General features: G+C 37.6%; 2 protein-coding genes across 3 annotated transcripts; one reads left to right on the top strand and one right to left on the bottom strand.

Annotated features, from left to right (window-relative positions):
- Positions 1 to 3,778: 3,778 nt before the first annotated feature.
- mks1 (MKS transition zone complex subunit 1) lies at positions 3,779 to 11,576 on the bottom strand. Of its 2 annotated transcripts, none has more exons than XM_080867371.1 (18): positions 11,265 to 11,576; positions 10,896 to 11,017; positions 10,046 to 10,098; positions 9,749 to 9,916; positions 8,552 to 8,649; positions 8,201 to 8,329; positions 7,745 to 7,849; positions 7,484 to 7,592; positions 7,328 to 7,384; positions 7,216 to 7,258; positions 7,057 to 7,119; positions 6,841 to 6,911; positions 6,679 to 6,748; positions 6,484 to 6,591; positions 5,944 to 6,077; positions 5,287 to 5,369; positions 4,503 to 4,600; positions 3,779 to 4,178 (listed from the first exon to the last, which is right to left on the bottom strand). In XM_080867371.1, exons 1-18 carry the CDS (start codon positions 11,339 to 11,341, stop codon positions 4,075 to 4,077), a joined length of 1,692 nt encoding a protein of 563 aa, XP_080723497.1. In that variant the 5' UTR covers positions 11,342 to 11,576; the 3' UTR covers positions 3,779 to 4,074. The 2 variants fall into 2 exon arrangements, with proteins under 2 accessions (XP_080723497.1, XP_080723498.1); XM_080867372.1 differs by having other exon boundaries at positions 8,552 to 8,646.
- A 927-nt stretch (positions 11,577 to 12,503) lies between these two features.
- Positions 12,504 to 22,245, top strand: zw10 (zw10 kinetochore protein). Its single transcript, XM_080867152.1, has 16 exons — positions 12,504 to 12,698; positions 13,589 to 13,723; positions 13,845 to 13,943; positions 14,695 to 14,772; positions 15,960 to 16,119; positions 16,344 to 16,496; positions 16,775 to 16,972; positions 17,148 to 17,284; positions 17,378 to 17,560; positions 17,873 to 18,096; positions 18,352 to 18,423; positions 18,519 to 18,688; positions 18,946 to 19,076; positions 19,810 to 19,941; positions 20,126 to 20,328; positions 21,645 to 22,245. The coding sequence occupies exons 1-16, from the start codon at positions 12,594 to 12,596 to the stop codon at positions 21,763 to 21,765; spliced, it is 2,301 nt and encodes a 766-aa protein (XP_080723278.1). The 5' UTR covers positions 12,504 to 12,593; the 3' UTR covers positions 21,766 to 22,245.
- The last annotated feature ends 143 nt before the right edge of the window (positions 22,246 to 22,388 follow it).

Genomic DNA, 22,388 nt, shown 5'->3' with positions numbered 1-22,388 from the left:
AGCCTTTTTCTTTTTAACTAAAGTCAAAGATTTAACCAACAGGTTTAGGTCGTTTTTCCAGTGAGCCAGTGTTGGTTTAATCTTAAAAAAGCGACATTTATGTATAAAATACTTACACAAGATTAATAACACATTAACACCATAATTAGCTTTCTTTTCTTTCAAAAACACTCCAAACATTATCATATTTAAGGTAAATGGGGTAATTTGAATCCCACTGGAATAAAGCCAGGTATGAAAATCCAACCAAAATATTTGTATAAAATTGCACAAAAAGAATAGATGGTCCAAATCCTCCTCTTCTGTTTCACAAAATACACAATTACCCGTTTCTATTTTGAATCTATCACTAAGGAGTCTATTTGTCGGGTAAATTTTATTCAAGATTTTAAATTGGACTTCTTTCCCTTTAGGAGGGATAGGGAAGGTGATATAATCAGTTCTTATTTTTTCAATTTCTTCCCTTTGGAAATCTTTTAATATGTAATTACGTCTAAGTAAATTTGGAGAATAAAGACTCCTTAATGAAGATCTAAGAAACTTATTGTTGCATTTAACATCACAAAATCGAATACCATCTATATATAATTGCCTTAACTTGGGGGAGATGTCAGAATATATTATATCATTTACAACTATGTTTTTAAGTGACAATGGAATGGATTTTATAACCCGATTAAATTTACTTTTAGAACATTGGATATTAAACTTTTGGCAAAAATCTTGATGTCCTAGAACATGTCCTTCCTCATCTACAAAATGGGCAATTGCCCAAACACCTTTTGATAACCAATCTTGAATAAAAATAGATTTTCTGTTCATCAGTATATATCTATTGTTCCAAATTGGGCTATTATGTGGAGTGAAATTATGTTTAAATAACATTTTCCAATAAAGAAGGACCTGTTTATGGAATTCAGAGAGTTTAGCAGGTAGCTTAGTCATTTCAAAGTCACACTTTAGGAGAAAGTCGATACCCCCTAGTGTGTTAAAGACCTTACTTGGTATAAAAAACCAAATGGAGTGTGGATTATTTAGGAAGGATTTTAACCATTTAAGTTTCAAAACACCATTCATTATGTCAAAATCAATTGCGTTTCCACCGCCTTCAATGTATGGTTTAACCAAATCATCTTTAGATATATAATGGCACTTATTTCTCCAAATAAAATTAAAATTCAAGCTATTAATTGTTTTAATAACTTTATTCGATATTGATAGAGAGTAAGCTGGATATATAAATCTAGATAAACTATCCATTTTGGTTAATAATATTCTTCCAAAAATTGTGATGTCTCTTTGTAACCACTTATTTAGGATTGTCTTACATTTGTCAACATTATCTAAAATATTTACTTTTTCTAAGACTTTGTGATATAGCGGCAGCTAGTTAGTTTTAATATTACTCTTATTATTCTTTCTGGGTCACAAAATAAATGTTTAACATATTTTCAGGCGAGAATGTAGCTGTGTAAACCTCAAATATCTGCTCAGTTTATCAAGACACCACATACTTTCAAAAGCGCTCCGACGTTTTCGGAGACGTTTGTTACCCACTAGCTCATAGCTAGCTGGGGGCTAGGTCACTAGAGCCGTGAGAACACCGGACTCCCGGCAAATACGCTACTCAGGTTAAACATATATAAGTCACTTAGATAACTTAAAAATGTTATTGTTTGGCTTTTTTTTTTAGTATTTTATTTGTACCTGAGTGAATCGGTTTGGCTGAGATTAAAGTTATAGTTTTTACACAGCTGAATAAACCTCAAGCAGACAGCTGATTATCAGAAGTGTGAGATGCTCCAGAATTTACTCCGGTTTCCTGTTATAGTTTAGATAGCAAGGAGTAGGGCTGGGTATCGTCACTGATTTCTAGAATCGATTCAATTCCGATTCACAAGGTCCCGAATCGATTCGATCCACGATTCGATTTAATTCGATTCGATTCGATTTAAATCTGGGAAATTTTGACAGTCAGAAATATTATAATTCAGATCAGTACATTTACATATTTTTGTATCAATAAAAAGGAAGCTGACACACGCAAGACTTTATCAAAGGTGTAAGCATCACAGCAGATGCCTTTGTGTCAAAGTAGCTGAAGATAAAACACAGAAAAACATGAAGGTGGTTTTCCTGGCCTGGGATTTTATAAAAATATTCTGCAGTACATCAAAAACGAAAGAAAACCATTAATCAACATATGAACATTACCTCTGAAGTTACAGAGGTTTTATTAGAGACACGGTTAAGCGTTTTGCATTTTGAATAATTTTAAAAAGTTTAAATTTGTTCAGTATTGAACAGCAGAAATGAGGTTTTCTTTTCGGAAGAATGTAAAAGGGAAAAAAACAGCGGCCGACAGCGCTGTAAACAACGGTAGACTTGTGCGTAACAAGCAAGCGAATAATGAAGAAAGGGAAACTGTTCTTGAAGTACACAGAGAGAGAGAGAGGGCGAGAGAGAGACAGAGAGAGAGAGAGACAGAGAGAGAGAGAGGGCGAGAGAGAGACAGAGAGAGAGAGAGGGCGAGAGAGAGAGACAGAGAGACAGAGAGAGAGAGCTGTGCATCGCGGTGGAAGCAAAATAGTAAAAGTCAGAGTGAATTCATGACGATGTTTATGTGAATCTTCTTTTGCTGCTGGTTCGGTCAATATTGTTTGGAAAGAGATCAAACTAACAGCTTTAGAATCAGCGCATAAAGGGCGTGAACACAAAGCGCGGACCCGCCGACAGATCAGAATCAGTGAGCTGTCGGCTTTCAGCCCCGACCGTGTCCGTGCCGTCGGGTGAGAAAGGCGACATCTAAATGATTCTGATCCGCGGGTCGTGCTGTGTGTTTAAGTCTTTGTGCAGAATCCGTGTTCCTGCTCTCATTTACTGTCTTAGCTGTTTGGTGGTTCTTGAAATTTTGTGAGATGTCACCAGAGATTCTGGCATTTCGGGCAAAATAAATTTATATTAAAAAAATCGATTCAGGATTTTAATTAATCGATTTTACGTTATCCAAGCCATAATCGATTTTAATCAATGAATCGATTATAAAAACCCACCCCTAGCAAGGAGTTTATTAAACTTCACCGAAACAATCTGCAAATTTCATTAAAATTTAATAAACTATCATTTTGTCTTTATTTTTAGTTAGCACAGACCTTAAACACTTAAAGCTGTAAGCTAATGATAGTTATATAAGAGCAGATGCTGCTGGTGCAATAAGCTGTACGTTTTACTTCAATGGATTTGATTAGTCGACTAATCGCAAAAAGAATCGGTGACTAGTCGACTATCAAAATAATCGTTTGTGGCAGCCCTAATTCCACTATCTCAAGCGCAGGTGTCGAACTCCAGGCCTCGAGGGCTGCTGTCCTGCTTGTTTCCAACCCCTGATCTAAAGCTTACAGATAACTAAGGTTGAGTAATGAAAGCGTGAAATCCTATTGAATTTAAGTCATCTATTAAGATGCTGAACTGCATTAAGCAAAACCTGTGCTTCAGTGGAAGAAGCAAACAATCTAGACTGTGTGAACAGCTTTAAACTACTGTATGAATGCCCCTAAATATCATATACCAAATATAAAATATAGTGCACGAAGAAAAAAGATTTAGATGTTTTTTTTAAGTATTTAAAGATAATTGTAATAGTTGATATAAAATGTTTATATTACAACAAATATGGCAACTACATTGAGATTTGAAGTAACCAACAGAAAATATAAAACCAAACTTTCAAAACATTACTTTATATTCACAAGTTTTTAAAAGCCTCAGTTAACGGACCCTTTATTGAAATCAAATATAAACAGTGACTTTAAAAAAAAAATAAAAAAAAATGCATTACCAGGTACAACCATACACAGCAGGTATAATGGCTCTGCTCTCTATTAACTACCAGCTTCACTCATATTGTAACTTTATTAGTACACCATCCACTATGTTAGCCATAAATACAAAGATTAAAACATTCAGACATGGTTTTCCTCTTTGTGAGAAAAACGCACTTATATCACAGCCAGTGATAATCTATAATCTAAACTTCCAAAAATAACAGTAACAGCCCTACTCCATTTTTCAGACTTAAGCAGAGGATTCGATTTGTAGCTGGGAAGCGCTGCTGATCAGGTCTTGTGGAAGACTTTTTCGGGCTTCTTGCATCTTTTTCCTGGCCCTCTGAAAGGCCTCTGCAAAAGGAAGAAAGTACCAGTCGAATACTACACACATACAGAGAAGGCTTACATAGCAATTTATAACGAATACAAACAGAAATAACAAAGAAAAAAAAGGTTAACTGTTTTCTTGATTTTACATATAACTGGTCTGAAATAATACGCTACATTTTGTAGCTCAGAAAACAAACCAAGCTATAACCAATCCATCCATATCTCACATATGTCAGGCTGAAGAGCTGAAAGAAACTTGTATCTCAGCGAGTTGATCTCCCACAGGGTTTAGCTTTCAAACTAATAGCCTAAACTCAGTGGGTCCTGAAAATCCAGACTTCTTACCCAGGATGGTGCAAACAGCTCCTTGCTGACTAAATCCTCCCAGCTGGTCAAAAACTCTCTGTCTCCTCTTCTTCAACATGGCGGTATCAACAAAGGCCCTGCACATGAAATTAAAATATTTCATGTTATCACTGATGATCATCTGAATGCACACAAACAGAGGTTTATATTTTCAACACCTGCACTAACATAAAAATAAAATTACAGTGTATTTTGGGACTGTGAAATAGGAGACAGTTGTGAAGTTGTAGATTTGCTGCTGTGTTGAAACGAATAAAGTCTAGCCACTGAAGAAATGTGATAATCTATAACAATGCAGATAATGTAGAGCATACCAACCATATAAGTAGTACATGTATTTCTATTAAATGTTAGGTACAATACTTAACAAGTTTATTAGACTACTTGTCATAAAAACAAGAAAACAAATATTTTAGAAATCAGTCAAACACTTGTTTAAAACTAAAAATCAAATTCCTTTTTATTAGACTGGAATTCGTGTTTTCATTTCATTCATTAATAATAATAATAATAATAATAATAATAATAATAAATAATACTAACAACAATAATAGTGTTCTTTACTATTTTCAATTTCAATTTCAATTAAATAGCTCACGTAAATTGGTGGTTAACCATTACAAAACATTAGAAAAGATCTTGGTAATTACCAATACTGTTCATTTAGGGCAGCTGTGGCATAAACCTTACATTGGGTGGTGGTGTAATAAATTTTTTAGGCACTCTATGCATGGCTACTTTTTTGAAGCCAGGCTTTACTTACCTGGCTTGCTGAATACAGTTGAGATTAAAAGTGACACTTCCTGTGGTTTCAGTGCAGAAGCCAAAGCGACTGAGCCTCTCCCCCTGCAGCCACACACAGACATACAGACATATTAAAAAATAAAATAAAACAAAAATGATCATATTTAACATAACATAAAACATGTATATAAAACTAGAAGGTTAAAGAATGCCTTCATAATTGTACCAGGAGTTAAATTTATCCACTGCATTTGTAAGGTCTCATGTATGCACACATTGCTGTAACCAGAACTTATGTTAAGCTGTTGTACGGTACATTTAAATGTTTAACAGATTGTAGTTTAACAAATAAGTCATTCCCTGTTTAATTAAGTAATGCAGTAAGCCTACTGGGTTTATTAATTGTATTATGTAAATAATTTAATTATTAAATCAAGAATTAGAATATGATTTGAATAGGCAAACATCCTAATTAAAGTTTAAGTATTTTCTTTATAATCCAGTGTGGCATTTTAAGCAGCTGTTAAGTTCTGCAATCTTTTATTCATAAAAACAAATAAAAAAAATAAAAATCTTTAAATCTAATCCTCTTTAAGCAAAACAGAAAAAACATACACTTAAATTATGTGTAAACATTTGTCAGATCCATATAGCCTCTGCAGAGTTTTGACCCCACCTTGAATGTCCCTGGTATTCTGACGTAGCTGTGGTCCTCAAGCTCTGGAGAACCTCCAATAAAGAAGCGCCTGAGTGCAGAAACCGTCCCCATCTGAAGGGGTCTCCATGTGTGACATGTCATCGTGTGTTTACCTGGCGTGCACACACATAAATGCAGACAAAACATATAATGCAGGACAATAAAAAGTTGTGATTTTTATAACTAATCAAAACATTTTTATCTGAAATAAAAATTTTAAAATGCAAAATTTTAATAATTGGAAAAATATATTTTCTAAATGTTAACTTAAGCTCCAACATTTGGCTGATTAAATTTGATGAACAGGACATCTTAACCAAAGATTATTCATTTTAGTCATTTCTAAGCAAAAATGCTACATACATAGGGCATGCTTATTTATAATATAGGGTAAATTAACTGAACTGGGTTTGGGACTTCCGTTTATTCTGAATGTGTAATCTTAGAATATGAGAAATTATCAATATATATTTTTTCCCCTAATTTCAATCCATCAGTTTTCCAGTACACATAGCATACCAGGCATAGCAGGAAACAGCAGATAGCCATAGCCTTCAGTTCGATAACGCTGCCAGGAGTCCAGTGAAAGAACCTTGAAGTAGAGCACTGGCCACTGTGGGACTGAGTCTGAAATTAGAAACAAGAAACTTGTGTCAGTTTAACCTTTTAAAACAGTGAATCACCTAAAGACAATTATCTGTTACTGATACTAACGGTCACTCTCTTTTTCGGTCATGTAGAAAGCCTCGAAGTGGAAGGGGTAGCTAAAGAAAGCTACGTTTTCCTGTTAGCCGAAAGAACATACAGAGTTTAACATATCTCATCAAACAGCCATGCTGTCAATATATTGAACAAATAGTTCTTTTCAATACACACCTTCCCTAATGTTTTAGTCCGACAGGTCTGGGTAACCCCTGACATAGACTGGAATGGCCGGCTGGACCAATCTTAAATAATAATAATAATAATAATAATAATAATAATAATAATAATAATAATAATAATATAGGCTGAATTGGCAAATTAAATGCAATGAATTCATTATAAAGTGCACAGTGCATCTGCATACTGGAAGTATCACATGTGACTCACTGTTGGGCAGTTCCATAAAGAAGTGGATGTACAAGTTATCATATTCAAAGCCTTGAGCTGAGACTGGGCAGAGAGAAGAACAAAAAAAGGACATTTGAATGATGAAGTCTGTTAGTTTCCTAAAGTATCTGTAAAAATGGGCACAGTATTTCTACTCACCTATCTCTCCATTCGTCATGTAACGCAGAATACCTAGAGGAGGCTACAGGAATAAAATCTTGTAAGAACAAAGACAATTTGTGACTATATCCTTTGACCTTAGGTGTCTTACCATTTCAAAGTCCTGTCCCACGAGGCTATTTAAGTACTCCTTGTGCCTTATGTACAGCTACAAAGAGAGAAAGGTTGATGTATTTGTGTGATTAGACCTGTTATTTGACTATACTTTTTCTGAAGCCTGAAAAAATAAGCATGAAGATGAACTCACATCTTTGTACATGTTCTGCTCCCTGACCTTGTCCTCAGGTTTCATACATGCCGATACATTCTCAACAGTGAGACGCCAGACTTCTCTCCTCTCCCCCTCTGTTACAATCCTGCACAACAATACAAACATCACACCAGCTTTGCATTTAATTCATCACCTTCTGACATGATCTTTTGCTGTCTTTTCAGTTAGTATCAAACATAATAATAATTTATCAGTGAGAACTTGAGCTACGCATCTCCACTGATGCTGAAGACTTGCCTGTAGGGCTCTTTGCCTTTGTTAAAATCAGGTTTTACAATCACTGTTCCACAGCCATCGGTTTTTATAGTTGCCAGCAAACATTCATTTTCTTTCTGGCCCAGCCTGAGGAAACAAAAAACACAAACAGAAAAATCACATAAGAAACACTGAATAAATCAACCCTAGTAATAGGAGAACAAGAAGAAAAATGCCTGATAGACTGAAAGTTTTCCTAACTCCTTCACTTTGTGCTGCAAGACAAGCTGCCCCTCGAAAAGCTAAAACAAGCAGGGCCTACACTGCATACTAATGGATACTAATGGTAATGGATTTCTCTGATCTGAGAGACAGCAAAGTCACCAACACAGAGTACAGACTACATGTTCTAAGAAAGTGAAGCCTAATAAATGAAGACTAACTTTTTCTGCATTTTTTATGAGAGATCAAAAGTGTGAACAAAGCCGACTCCCTTACCTTCCACTGGCGCCCAGGTCCCCCATGATGTGCATGGTCTGCATGACATTATTGACCACATGCCTGTTCCTCACAAACTCCTCTGTTGGCTCCCAGTTGATGATTTTTGACTTTGGGACACTGGAATCCCTGTAAAGCATGCCAGCCAATAATATAGCATTACTTTTTACATGTTTATACCTAGAGTTAGGATTATATCCTATTTTTATGTCTTGACTTTCATTAGGAAAAGAATCATTAGGTGGATTATAATGGATTTAGACAGGAAGATGAATAGAAAATAATACACAGAATGTAATGAGGAAAGACAATGTAGGTTTTTAATCAATCTGAAAACATAGTTTCACCCACATGGTGCGTCTTTCTTGACGTCTGTGTCTCACACTGGCCATCCTCTCAGCCAGGAAGGTTGGGTTGGATTTGGTGGTAAATATGTCAGTAGCATGCTGCTGCGAGGGCCACAAGGTCACAAGAAACACACAAACACAGTTAGAGAAGCTGGAACTGCACAGTTTGGGGTCTTAGATTTATTTTGCACAAATAAATAAAAATTAGAAATCTGCAAAGCTGGTTGCTTTTGGAGAGAAAAGTCTAGACCATGTGTAGCAAATAAGTTGTCAAACTATCAGAGTTATCAAAAAAAAAAAACTGTCAGGGAAAGTACTGTGAGCAGAGCCATCACAGACAGCATGCTTACTTTCTCCATCCTGACAGGTACGGTAAAACAGTCAGGACAAACAGCAGCTTGAAAAGTATTATGGAGAGCCTTCAAGAACACTGGTTGCAGTTTGCCCTCCATATCATCACAATATGCCACCAGAATCATGAGGAAGGCTGCCAGCATCATCATCACTAACCTCTCCCACCCTCAACATCACCTGTTCAGTAAGTATGAGCAATTATGCACCATTATGCACTGAAACTATATGGATGTATCATTCATTTGCACTATGAACTGCATTATGAACTGCATGATGTACTCTATACGTCCTTGTACTAAAAATACACCTTAAAGATAGGTACACCTGCACTTTGGATACACTGCACTACATTTTTATATTTAATGTGTTGCATGTTCCCTGCAAATTTGAAATTATGGCCATTATTGGGCACAAAAAGTTCAACAACAATCATGATAGGGCCTAATGCGGCCACTAAATGAGTGGTTAAAAGGATTGCTTTTGAACTTTGCTGGCAGGCATGTCTTATGAGACATGATAATCCACAAAACTTTACTTGATAGATCTGTGTAAGGTTTTTAAGGATAGCCAGACTGCACTATGCCACAAATACCAAGCACAACACACAGAGGACTGCAAAAAGCCTTTACAGTAAACACGTCCATTTGGTCACATGATAAAGGGATACACTCATAGGTGATAAATACTGTAACTGCTTCTAAACCTACAACATGTTTTTGGTCCAAATCTAGCCTTTAGTGTGTCCCATTTAAATATATTTATAAAAAAAAAAACATTACTTTTGGAATACCTCTGCAAATATGCTTGTCGTGTTGGACAAATACAGTGAGAATACAGTGCAACCTACCAGCTGATGTACTGGAAGGCAGCTGGTGTAGCGGTCATGATCGGTGTATGTGAAAATTCTGCAATTGCGTCGACCCTTGCCCCTGTTGAGGGCTTTGACTTCTGTGTGGTACTGACGGTCCAGAGGGGTCTGACATGCTGCTTCGTTCTGGAACAGCTCCATTTCATACTGGAATTACAGACAGTCACAGAAATGTAAAGTAATAATGTCCAGTGTCCAGTTTTAAATAGTAAACATTTCAATTGTTTTCAATATAATTTGCAGTGAGAGTAGGATGTTAAATATTCAAAATTCTACCTGACTGAAGAATTTCTCCTGCCAGCCAACCACTAGCTCCTCTTCATTATCACCTGATGTCAGAGTAGCATAAATGCCAAGATATTAAAATAAGCCTCAAAGGAAAGAGCCATCCTAATATGGGCAAATACAAGTGCCACGCCCCAGTTCAGAACACCATTAATAAATAATTAATTATAATAGAGGCTTTAATGAAGAAATTGTATCAATTATGTCAATTTTTCAGGTGCTGCAGCCTGAGGTTGCTTCCAGACAACTTATGTTAATAATACATGCAGAATGTGAATTAAGTTATGGTTGGAATACTATTCAGTTATACTTTTTTGCAGGTACAGCCAGTTTCTGAGGAAAAATAAGAGAACTTTGTTCTCAGAATTTAAGAACAAGAGGACAGGAAAGAGAAAATGAGGAAAGATGACTGATCATTTTCAACACCAAGGACTGTTCAGCAAGTGACATTGAAACACAGAAAGAATGATAATAATGTTGTGTTGTTATTTATGGGCTAAGCTTGAAGGCTTAACGGGGTAGTTGGAAGTATTGTAGGACAGCTTGGACTGGTGCAGAAAAGGCTGTAGTATTAAAGTTTACTCAGGGCGACTAACTGCCAATTTAAATGTAGCACTCTTTTTTATTTCATGCAAAGTCCACCTTTATACCAGCTTTAAACTGGCTAGAGGTTTGAGCTATGTAGCCATAATAACTCATGCAACATCCTCAGTAAACTTCAAGGCCTGCAAATGATCACAGCTTGAACATAAATTTTAAAACCAAGCTGGAAAGCCGGAAATCAAACGTCGACTCAACACTAACCAAGCAAAAAATAAGTAGTTTCTCAATGTAATTTTACCTGTCTGGCCTTGTGATGACAGTGTTTCCAGTTCAATTGCTCCTCTGTCTTGCCGGGACAGAAACTGCTGCTGGAGATGCTGTGTGAGAGCTGATGTGGAGGTCACTCTCTCTATGCGCACCCTAAAGGATGTGAACAAATGGAAATAAAGCGTGGAAACAACGTGTCTTGGCGTTAACACATATGTTTGTAGACGTAGATTTCTAATCTTCACATTCTTTCCTTAAAACAGTGAAAGTAGTGGAATAGTTTGGTGAAAAAAACAGCTCAAAAATGTCTCATCTCGGTCTCAGTAATACTCATTTTCTTTATGAGTTGTCCTTCGATACTCGTATAAAATACGATCTAATACAACCATAGGCTACTTACTTTATTTTCAAGTTTTTGATAGCATCCCGGGACCGATAGACAGCTTCTCCGGTGTCTGTGTTCCAGCAATCTGTCATGACTATTTAGCGGTGAGATGTTAGCTCCTCACGTAGCACTTTTTATTAGCTGCAGTTAGCACACACATACGCCTTTGTGCAGATACTTTCATTTCGTAAAGAAAGACATTAGTCAAAGGTGTAAATGTAAGCAGTAAAAAAATGTATATATGTGTATAAAAATATAAATCGAAACACTTGTGGACAAAGCGAGGCAAATTGGTAGTTGTCGTTGCCATAGAGATAAACGATGTTCTTCTTCTTCTAGTTTTTTGCGGTTTGAACACCAGATTACAGCAGCATTATCGCCACCCATTGACCAAAGCTCCAAAGCGTTGAGTCTGGTCATCTGGACGTTTTTTTGTTTGTTTGTTTGTTTGTTTTTTAATAGACTTTATTGACAAAACACAAAGTAAATATATAAATGAACAAAACATAATGTCAGGGGGTTTAGTGTAAAAACAAATAGATACAGTCAAGAAACAAAATCACATAATATTTAACAAGAAGCATTAGTTTATGGTTTTAAAAGCTTTTATATTTTGGGAAAGTTGTATAGTTTTAACATATAGTTTGGTTTTATTTAAAAAGCATTGAAAGTATGGTTTTGCGTTAGAAAATTTGGATTTATGTATATGAAATTTAACCATTAAGATAAGTAAGTTAATCAAATAAAATTTGCAGGGTAATTAAAGAAACAAAACAATTGTTGATCTGGACGTAGCGTTTACAATAGGAGAAACGTTTCGTCACTCATCCAAGTGACTTTTTCAGTCTCACCTGACTGCAGGATCCCCCAACTTTATAAACAGTACATTTGCACAAAAACTGAAACCAGCTCATTGACCAAAGGTAAATGAAAAAGAAAACAAGACATGGATAAAATAAAGTTAAAATCGAGTCAAAATTTCCACATATAAACCAGAAAATTTGAGCTTCAGACAGTATTTTTGTGTGTATTTTATATATATTTTAAACAATTAAAATTGTTTAAAACCGTTTAAAAAGTTTAATAAAATTAAAAATTATGAAAGACTAACAAGATTTTTTTATGACTGTCTTTTTGCGTCAGCTTCTTCTCTTTTTTTCCAAAATATTTACATCTACCCTGCGGGAACACCTGGGGGCAGTAGTGGTTTGATCTCGCAGCAGTTTGCAGGCGTAATCAAAGACGACAGTGAGGACCAATCAGAGCGGTCGGCGGGTCCTGAGCTGCTGCTGTTGTGCTGACCTGTCACAGTTTTGCTAGGACAATATAACGTTACTAAAAAGCATGGCGTCGTTTGTGACTGAAGTTCTAGCCAGCTCTGGCAAACTGGAGAAGGAGGATCTGTCTGGCAAAATAAGCAAGATGTCGCGAAAAGTGGAGGACACAAAGGTAACCACCGACTAGCGTCATAGCATCAGCTAACGTCGCGCTACGCAAAGTTTGAACCAACTCTTAGCTGTTAGCGGGTTTACGGTTAGGTCCCCGTCATTGCTTTAACTTTACTACCTGAAGTTACACTCAGCTGCATGTAGAAATTAACCAGAAAATCTGATAATACATGCAGACTGTCAGTAAAGCTCAAAGCGAGTTAACTTCGTTTGTTTAGCAAGATTTGGACTAAGCTATCTGTGGTACAGACTCAGTACTGACACCTAGGTTACGTGGCTTGTAAATATTACTGTACAACGGGAGGAGGTGTGTAAGCTTAAGAAATAAGTTATGCTTTCTCTAGATTTAGAGACGACTTTTGGTCTGATGCAGATCTTATAATGAATGATGTGAGTTGCCGTGCCGTGGTTAAACAGGCTTAATGTTTCTGGCTGGGCATCGTAGGTGATACAAACACCAGGTGACTAGTTATCGCCAGCTGATCTTTTTTTTAATTTTTTTTTTAGGTCTAATATCTTTACTTATAGTAATAAATAGGCTGTAGTTAACAGGATTTCAGGACACCTGTTAAAGTTTTAGCCAGCTCTGACAGCCTTCTTCCACGTTTGTCTGCCGCATTAAATTAATTTAACTGCTCTTATTTGGGTTTTGCATGATTTCCACCATAGTGTATTTATATCAACTGTTGTGTGTTTTGATAGGAGTTACACTACACACTAAGCCTTAGGCTTATTTTCAACAACACACAAATAATTGTAATCGTTAAGAAACTTCAAAAATGTGCTATCTGAGCTTATTCAGCAGGTTATAGATGAGTAAAAGTTAAATGGTTGTCTCATAATTATTAATATGAAATAAAAGACTCGTTTGTCTTTATGTCTTTTCTCCAGGAAGAGGTGTGCGACATGATAAATAAGCGATACAACGATTTCCTGCCCAGTCTCCAGTCATCAGAGGAGCTGATGTTACAGGTTGATGCAGTCTCCAAAGAAATGGACACTCTAAAAAACTGCATTGAGAATGAAGTATGTATGAAATTGTTTAAAGTGAAAGTTGAACCAGGTCTCATTCTGTTTCATGAAGTAGGTTTTTCTTGTGGTATAACTTAGTAGCATGCTTTTAAAGTATTTGTTGATGTGGACGTAGGTGCAGAACGTCCATGTAGCCGTGGCTGAATATACAAAGCTGAAGCAACAGCTGGAGAAAAATACCGTCATCATAACAATGCTTGGACACCTAAAAGAGGTACACTATTCTTGAGTTTTTATATTAAAGTCAAATAATTGCATGGATGCTTCCAACCAGTCCTTTCTCCAAACAGCTCCCATAATAAAGGTCTCTATTGCTCTAGGATACTTTACTACTGTTCTTGTTTTGTTTTGTTTTTTTGTTTTTTTTAAATATAAAGGGAAAAGCACACCAACTGTTTCAAAATGCAGAAGTTCATATTCTTACTAGTTTTAGCATCACTTAAATGTAATAGGACCCCTTGGCATGGAACAATCCTGCATGACGAGCTGAGACTTGCAAAATCAACTTTTCCTCATGAAACTTCAGAAAACACATTTTTAATTATTTGCTTTGATGTGATAGCGTCTCTTCTTCTCTCGTTTGTGTTCTTTTCGTGATCCTTTAATCATCTCTTATCGGTTTTTAATTGCATGTATGTTCGTTTTTAATTCTCTTGTATGTTTTGTGTTTATATTTTTTGAGAATTTGTGTGTTCTGTTTTTCTATGTAGTGTTTTTGTTTTTAATGTATTTTCATATAACAACAACAACAATAATGATAAAAATAATAACAATGAGTTATGATTGTAAATTATCCTGAAAAATAGGGTGAACTGGCCAGCTTCTCTGTCACTTGACAAAGTGTTTTATTAGCAAAGATCCTGTTTTTTGTGTGCGTGTGTGTGGTTTTTGTTTGTTTGTTTGTTTGTTTGTTTTTAAGGCGGTATAGATGTTTCTGTGACTGATGTATCTGCCGTGTGACTCAGTTTCACAGTGCAATGGAAGAATTCAACAAGGCTTTACTGGAGAAGAAGTATGTGGATGCTGCCAACCGGCTGGAAAGAGTAAGAGCTGCTTCATTCATGTCCACACAGCCTTAGGTTACTTTAAACAATACTCAGCGCTAAACCAGCATTTATCTGCCTCAGAAATTTCTTTTTAAGGTGACTGCACACATGAGCCCCAGGTTAGGTGGTAAAGCAGGTTAGAGGTTCAGTCGCGGACTCCTCCGGTTCGCATGCCAAAGTGTCCTTGAGCGAGATCCCAAACCTTGAGTTGTGAATAACATCCATTGGAGTTTGAATGTGTGTGTGAATGTTAGAAAGTGCTTAAGCATAGATAAATGTGAGCTTCTGAGACTTTTTGAGTGCTCAACTTACTAGAAAGGCAATCATTAACCATCAGTCCAGTACTATTTAATTTATTCTACTTACTGTTAAGGTAATAAGTCTGTGTTACCTTACTTAACAAGTTCTTTCATTTCCTTTCATTTTGATAAACAGAAATTTGTTTTAATGTTTCACAAACAAGTTAAAATATTTAGTGATACAAAATGTGGAGGTGAAAAAAGCAGAGGGTGACTGAAAACTGGTGTAATGACTTGATCATATTTGCCTGCTTCCTCAGAAAGTTCACTTACAATATATCTGAAATAAATGTGATTATAATAAAAGCTGTTCCAAAAAAGAACAAAGCACTGCCAGTCAGTGTTGTATGCTGTTTGTAGTTAATTCAAACAGAGGTAGCTATGTTTGGCCTTTTCACTCAATGGCATTTTTGTGACATATCTAATCCAATGTGCAATTCACCCCAGTGAGCCTATACAGTGGCTTTAAGCTAAGTGAAGTACAGCTGAAAAACAAAAGGCATGACTGTGTCAGTAAAGATGAGGCAGAACAAATACAATCACACAAATACCATGATAAAATGGGCCATTGTTAAAAGATTTTTTTTAGTTCCTTTGGGGTCTGTGTGTGTGTCAGTTACTGTGACCAGATACGCTGCACTAACAATGCTGTTCAGTTATACAAAAAGAGAACCCCAGACAACTGTGTTAAATAGACTGAAAAAGATGGCTGGAATGCCTCCTGCGTACATGTGACTCTTTTAAATGAAGAAGAGGGGAACTGTTTCCCTAAAGTGACCTGGTTACTGTTCCACAGTTGTTGTCCTGTTGCCTGTGTAAGATGCTTTCTCTCGGTAGCTGAGTGGACATAAACAGACTACTTCATGGGTCATATTTTTATTGAAGGCAAGGAAAAGTGTGGGATCACTGAAGCGCTGGAAGACTTCTGAGCTGCCGCTCCTCAGTGCTCTCAGCTCTGAGTTGACAGTGCAGAGAGAGAACCTCATTTACCACCTGGGAGATGAATGGAAGCGCCTCGTCATCTGGAAGTTACCATCCACAAAGGGTAAGACATCCTGAAAGAACAGGGTACCACTCTTTGTGTGAGCTCTTTTCCACATTTCATGTGCTAAATAAACAAGCCAAGCTCTATTGCTAACTAGCTCTCACCTTTTTCCAGGTGAGAACGTTATCCACGATTGTGCCCAACAGGCTTGAACACATTAGTTAGATTTTATAAGATAATCTTAAAGTATACTTGAGCTGTAGCTTTTGGGTGTGTGTTCCCAGAGCCTGCAGGGGAGATGTCTTTCTTGAAGGTGGAGCTGAAACTGAGCAATGCTTGCAGTAAGGATGGCGAACTGAAACCACCTACACTACTGAGCTCTGTCCTGCAAGCTCTGGCCATCCAGGGAGACCTTCAGCACAAGATCAAACTCTTCAGTAAGAAGAAGCAGCACCGCCATAAAGCAGCAGTACTTTTGTGTTCTTTTAAAATGTGTATAATACCTTGTATGTACTTTATTTCATTTAAAATATTTATGATAAATGTGTGACTGTTCTATACCATATTTGTGGTACAGCGCTGCAATTTTTATAACATAATTTTCTTTGTTAAAGATGTTTCTCAAGTGAGTCAGCCAGGTTAATCTATTTAGCTCTGAAGCACAATGTACCTGAGGTCAGAACCCCGCTCACTTATGCTTTCTGTTGATATTCAGGTCAGGTGCTTTTGAAGAACATGTTGAAGCCGTTGGTGATGTACGCGTCTCTGTCTGTGAGAGTGACTGAGCAGCAGGGTGAGGGAACCACGCTGGCCCTGCAGTGTTTGGAGGAGAGCGACGAGGAGCGATGCGCACCTTCAAAGGTCTACAACAAGCTGCTGCTGGTGCTCAAGACGCTTCATTCACACCTCCTAGGTACAGTATGGCTGCACGTACTGGTTGTAAAATACATACTGGGTTTTACATCTTTTGGGGTCATTACATAGAAAGCAATGACAGACTGAATATGAGGAGAAATTATCCATGCTAACCTGAAATATTGCATCTGAGTCTTGTTGAAGAGGCAAGTCACTTGTTTATTATTTTCCAGACGTGTCGATTGGTGATAAAAAGTTGTCCGCTATCTTGGGGGAGCTGATTTGGGAGGAAATGTCCCACACCATCATACATGAGTGCTTGGTGCACTCCATCCCCACCAACAGCAGCCAGCTGGAGAAATACAACACTGTATGGACCTAACAGCTCTTTGTCTAGTATAATAATATTATAATACACGCAACTACATTTTTACTATGTATTTGTTCTCTTTTTGTGTTGAAGGTGATAAAGGAAACAGAGGAGTTCGAGAAGTCTCTAAAGGAGATGGAGTATCTGCAGGGTGATTCCACAGACCTGCTCAAATATGCCAGAGATGTTAACTGTCATTTTGCCAGCAAGAAGTGCAAGGACGTCATTGTAGCAGCCCGTAAACTCATGACCTCAAAGATGCATAACACAGTCAAAGTATGTGAGGCTGAGTGTCTGAGTGTTCTCTTATCATAATGTGAAAAACATTCCACAGAATGTCAAAAAATGAATTATGTTGTATTTTTAGCTAATATTGTGAAGTTTTCCTTATCCTTTTAAGATCTTTGTGTAAAAATCATTAAATGGTTTTCATCAGGCCACCTCCTAAATATGCTACAAAAACTGTTGTGTGAAGATGTATTTAAATAACTATTCCACTGGAGTTGTACAAAATTACATGCATGTGTGATTACGCTTGTAATTACCCCTGCTGCAAATTATTTCCTTCTTACAAACTTTATGTAATAGATCACACCAGACTCAAAACTTCGCCTCCCCAAGCTGCCAGCTCCAAGTTCAGAGAGCAAGGTCAAGCCAGAGAGCTTAAAGGAGGAGGTGACAATGGAGAACTCAAAGCAGCTGTCTGCGTGGAGTCTGAGGCTGCCAGCCTGTCGCATCAGTGAGTCAGTGCAGCAGCTGATGGAGCTGGCACTCGACACTCTGTGTGAAGCTGTTGGGAGCTCAACACAAAGGTCTGTTACAGTTCTGAGAGAGCTCACTGTGTTTTGTGTTGATGTATGCTTGAGTCCTGATAATAATCCTTCTGTGCTTTTCTAAAATGAGAAATCTAATACTGTCCCTTAGCTGTTGCAGTTTCAAAGTGATTTCAATACCTCTGTCCAAAATAGGTCAAAATATCCTTTTATTTATATATAGACTTTACACTGCACGGGGAAGGTTGATTCTTTACGCACTCAATTTGAAAACTGTTCTGTTCTTCTTTGCAGTGCTTTGCAGCTCTTCTTCACTGTGAGAAACATTTTCCAGCTGTTCTACGATGTTGTGCCAACGTACCACAAGTAAGGCTGTTTCCATCACATAACATGTGACGGACAAAAGCAGTACATGTATTGCGAAAATGTAAATGAGTAACTGTTGTTTCTCTGTTACTCAGGGAAAACCTGCTCAAATTTCCTCACCTAGCTGCCATCCAGCACAACAACTGCATGTACCTGGCCCATCATCTACTCACCCTGGGTCACCATTTCAGAAACCACCTGCCGCAGCCTCTCAGCGAGGGCGTCGCAACTTTTGTTGACATGGTGCCAGGATTCAGGAAACTGGGTAAGCATTCTGTCATGAATTGTCGTACTATGAACTGCCCTCTGTTGTTGCCAGATGCAAATTATTAATGATTCAGATACTCAAGATTTGATTTCAAGTTTCTGTCACGCTGGACCAAAGAGAGAAAGGGGCTTTATGGCAAAATCGGGGCAAAAGTTTCCTACCAAGGACCAACATTCAATCTACAGTTTGCTTTGAAATATGAGCACACTTATCTCTCCAAAAACATTTATCCCTTTTTGTTCTTTTTCTTGCAGGTGCCCAATGCTTCTTAGCCCAGCTGAATGTTCAGAGAGCTGAACTGCTGGAGCGACTTTCCACTGCTCACAATTTCTGCAACCTGGATGATGAAGATAACTACACTGCAGCTAGCAAAGCAGTACGGCAGGTGAGTGGGGAGAAATGCTCATTATAGAAAAAGAGTTTGGGCACCAAGCTGATGTGGTGGTTAGCACTGTTGTTAGAAGAAGGTTTGAATAGAAGTATATCATGATCAGGCCTCTTTTCCACTTGTTCTTACTCGACTAAACTCGGTTTTGTAGTTTAAGAACTATAATTGAGTATAACCTCAGTGTAGCTGGGGTCATTAGAGCAAGGAGGCCCGTGACATTATTTGTATGTGACACAAATGCAACACAACAATGGAGGACACTGAGGAATGTCTGCTGCTGGGTCTTTGGCTTAAGGAAAAAGAGAGCCATTCGGCTCGACTCTTGGGTGCTTGGAACCCTGGCCGAGTGGTACTAAAAAGTACCCGGTGCCAGGTAGTACCAACTGATAGAAAACACTAAGAGTCGAGTTGAGCCAGATAGGTGCTAGTGGAAAAGAGGCGTATGAGGTTAAGTTACACCTTCCAATAAGGCTTTTCAAAGACTGTGGTAAATGGGGGTGTCTAAATGGGGGGATCAATTCCATCAGAGCCACACGAGGGGCAGCTGAAATGCTTTCTTAATTGATATCCTTATTAAATAGTTAATGAGTATAATGTAAATATCCATTCAAAGTCCTTTGAGTGGTCAGTAAGACTAGGAAAGCACTACATACATGTTAGTCCATTTTCACCCTTTAGGCTGTGCAGTGCTTTTTACTCATGCTCCACTCATCTTTTTGTTTGATTGCAGGTTATTCATCAGTTGAAGCAGTTGGGTACAGTCTGGCAGGATGTCCTTCCGGTCAGCATCTATTGTAAAGCCATGGGCACCCTCCTCAACACAGCCATCACAGAAGTTACTGCCAAAGTCATGATGCTAGAGGTTTGCGTTACTGAAATTAAAGTTGACGAATCAAGCAAATAAACATTTGTCATAATAAAGCCCTAATAAGATGTTGTCTTTGGTTGATGAAATATGAAATTCAGGTTCTAATACTAGGATGCTGTGTTACATGCTCGGAGTTGACATATTTAATCTTTAATAAGGATTGTATTTGTCACTATAGGACATTTCCTCTGAGGATGGGAACCATCTCCAGACTTTGTGCCAAACTATAATTGATGAAGGCCCGCTGGTCTTTATCCCTCTGGCTGAGGAAAAGAAGAATAAGAAATATCAGGAGGAAGTGCCCCTCTATGTGAAGAAGTGGGGCACCTTCAAGGAGCTCGTCATCGTGCTGCAGGCCAATCTGCAGGAGATTGTTGACAGGTAAGAAAGAAACTTCACAACACAGAAAATAACATAAAGGTGTGGTGTAACAGTGGCTTGTCATTACTTTTAATCCATTCAGCCTTTAAATTAATGGCTTGTTTGTAAGTGTGACGGTGTTATATTTTTATAGCTATAAAAGAAAAGTTAGTATGTAGGAATTTACAGTGATATTTCTCCATTGATAAATTTTTATAAGTCTGCTTTTACATGCATGCATATTTATTTATTTATGTATTTATTTATCCAGTACCTGTCATGGGGGGAGGAAAATAATCCACAGAGTGCTTTGCATTAAAAACTGGCATTAAAAAAAAAAAAAAAAAGCACAGAAGATAAAAACATAGGCTACGTTTACACTGCAGGTCTTAATGCTCAATTCCGATTTTTTGATCAAATCCGATTTTTTTGTCTGCTCGTTCACACTACAAATAAAATGCGACAGCAAACGCGCTCTAGTGTGAACGCTCAAAGCGGCCCGCATGCGCAAAAGAAGATGTCACACACAACGCGCTCTGTTTAGACCAGAGCAAACAGTATTGTTTGACTGATGGCCCTTAATATAAAGACTTTACGTTTCCCAATTTTTTGCTTTAAGCTATTTTGTTATTTACATAATAATGTAGATAACCTAATAATTATCGTTATTGCTGTTTTAGAGGAGCGGTGCTTCAAAGGATAGTTGCAGATTTTTGTCAGAATCTGCAGATTATGCAGTACAAATAAAATGGTCACGTTTCTCCAACGTTGTCTTCCCAGCAGTTTCACCTGATAGCCAGGAAGCGTTCGCGATGTCTTATCGGGCGCTTCTCCGGCGCTGATAATTGGCGTCTGTCTTGTGTCAGTGACGTAAAAGACGGATTTAATGCGCCTTCACCGTTCAAACAGCAGTCGCTTTCTGAAACATCGGATATGTATCTGATTCAGTACCACATACGAAAGTGACCCAGATCGGATTTGAAAATATCGGATTTGTGCTGTTCACACTGTCATACCATGATCGGATATGGGTCACATAGGGTCAAAAAAGTCGGATTTGATGCGCTTTCGCCTGCAGTGTGAACATAGCCATAATATGTATAACAGCATACATAAAACATCATACTGCCTAAAACTAGTTAAACCAGTCTGAATAAATGAGTCTTCAGCTGCTTCTTAAAGCTGGAGGGGGCCACAGTTCTAAAGGATTTATCCCCCCTGGTCTTAAAATGACTTTGTGGGACCATTAATAGTCTTTGACTGGAAGATCTAAGTATCTTACTATATCTCTTTTCTTTTGTGTGGCTGTCTGACTTGTCTCTGATTCGTCTCCATAGGTGGGCTGACAGTAAAGGTCCGCTGGCTTTGGAGTTCTCGAGTTCGGAGGTGAAGAATCTGGTCCGAGCTTTGTTTCAGAATACGGAGAGGAGAGCTGCAGCTTTGGCCAAAATCAAATAGATTCTTGGAAAGAGAAAAAATCCCAACAAGATACTACAGCACTTTTCCACTGTGGAAATAAGGACTCTTTGCCTTTATTCATTTCTATTTTCTGTTATTTGCATAAAATATAAACATTTACATGTATACAGGCTGAACAGCTCATCACATAAATGGTTGAGGTGTTGTCACTGGGGATTTATTACTCCCCAGCCCCCTGAGGTGTAACCAGAACCTTGCCCTCCATTGACACATGATGCTGTATTCAGGGTAACTTTGCTGCACTTCATTAATCAAACTTACTGATGTGATTTCAGGAGTTTATTTGTTTGAACCTAAGCGCCTCTAAAGGACCATTATGTTGTGAAAGACCTGCTCTGGACCTTGCACTTAGTATTGCAAATTATCTTGTTTGAGCAGTGAAACTGAATTTTTCCATGTGTGTCTGTGTGTTCTGATATAACTTATCCAAATAAACCGAAACGCTCAATTTTTTCGAGACCTTGTCCAGGCTGTTCTTGATGAATAGAAATGATGAGTGTTCTTGGTGATGGGTCTTGCCATCATACAACTTCATAATGCTCAGTATGCAGAGAATATAGTAGCAGCTTATTTTTGTAAGTTCCATTCGTTAATTTGATCCC

The sequence above is a fragment of the Rhamphochromis sp. 'chilingali' genome (genome assembly GCF_963969265.1).
Source record: "Rhamphochromis sp. 'chilingali' genome assembly, chromosome: 19".
Taxonomy (NCBI): Eukaryota; Metazoa; Chordata; class Actinopteri; order Cichliformes; family Cichlidae; genus Rhamphochromis; species Rhamphochromis sp. 'chilingali'.
The sequence above is the reverse complement of the archived record's forward strand: the minus strand, read 5'-3'. Positions and strand labels throughout refer to the sequence as shown.

Excerpts from the sequence above, each read along its gene's own strand:
- mks1 (XM_080867371.1), bottom strand. The coding sequence starts at position 11,341 with ATGACAGATTGCTGGAACACAGACACCGGAGAAGCTGTCTATCGGTCC. Across the intron at positions 8,330-8,551 it reads CGTCAAGAAAGACGCACCAT|GGATTCCAGTGTCCCAAAGT; the intron begins GTGGGTGAAACT and ends CATGCTTTACAG. Across the intron at positions 7,120-7,215 it reads CATGACGAATGGAGAGATAG|TCTCAGCTCAAGGCTTTGAA; the intron begins GTGAGTAGAAAT and ends CTCTCTGCCCAG.
- zw10 (XM_080867152.1), top strand. The coding sequence starts at position 12,594 with ATGGCGTCGTTTGTGACTGAAGTTCTAGCCAGCTCTGGCAAACTGGAG. Across the intron at positions 12,699-13,588 it reads GAAAAGTGGAGGACACAAAG|GAAGAGGTGTGCGACATGAT; the intron begins GTAACCACCGAC and ends TCTTTTCTCCAG. Across the intron at positions 16,497-16,774 it reads GCACAAGATCAAACTCTTCA|GTCAGGTGCTTTTGAAGAAC; the intron begins GTAAGAAGAAGC and ends GTTGATATTCAG.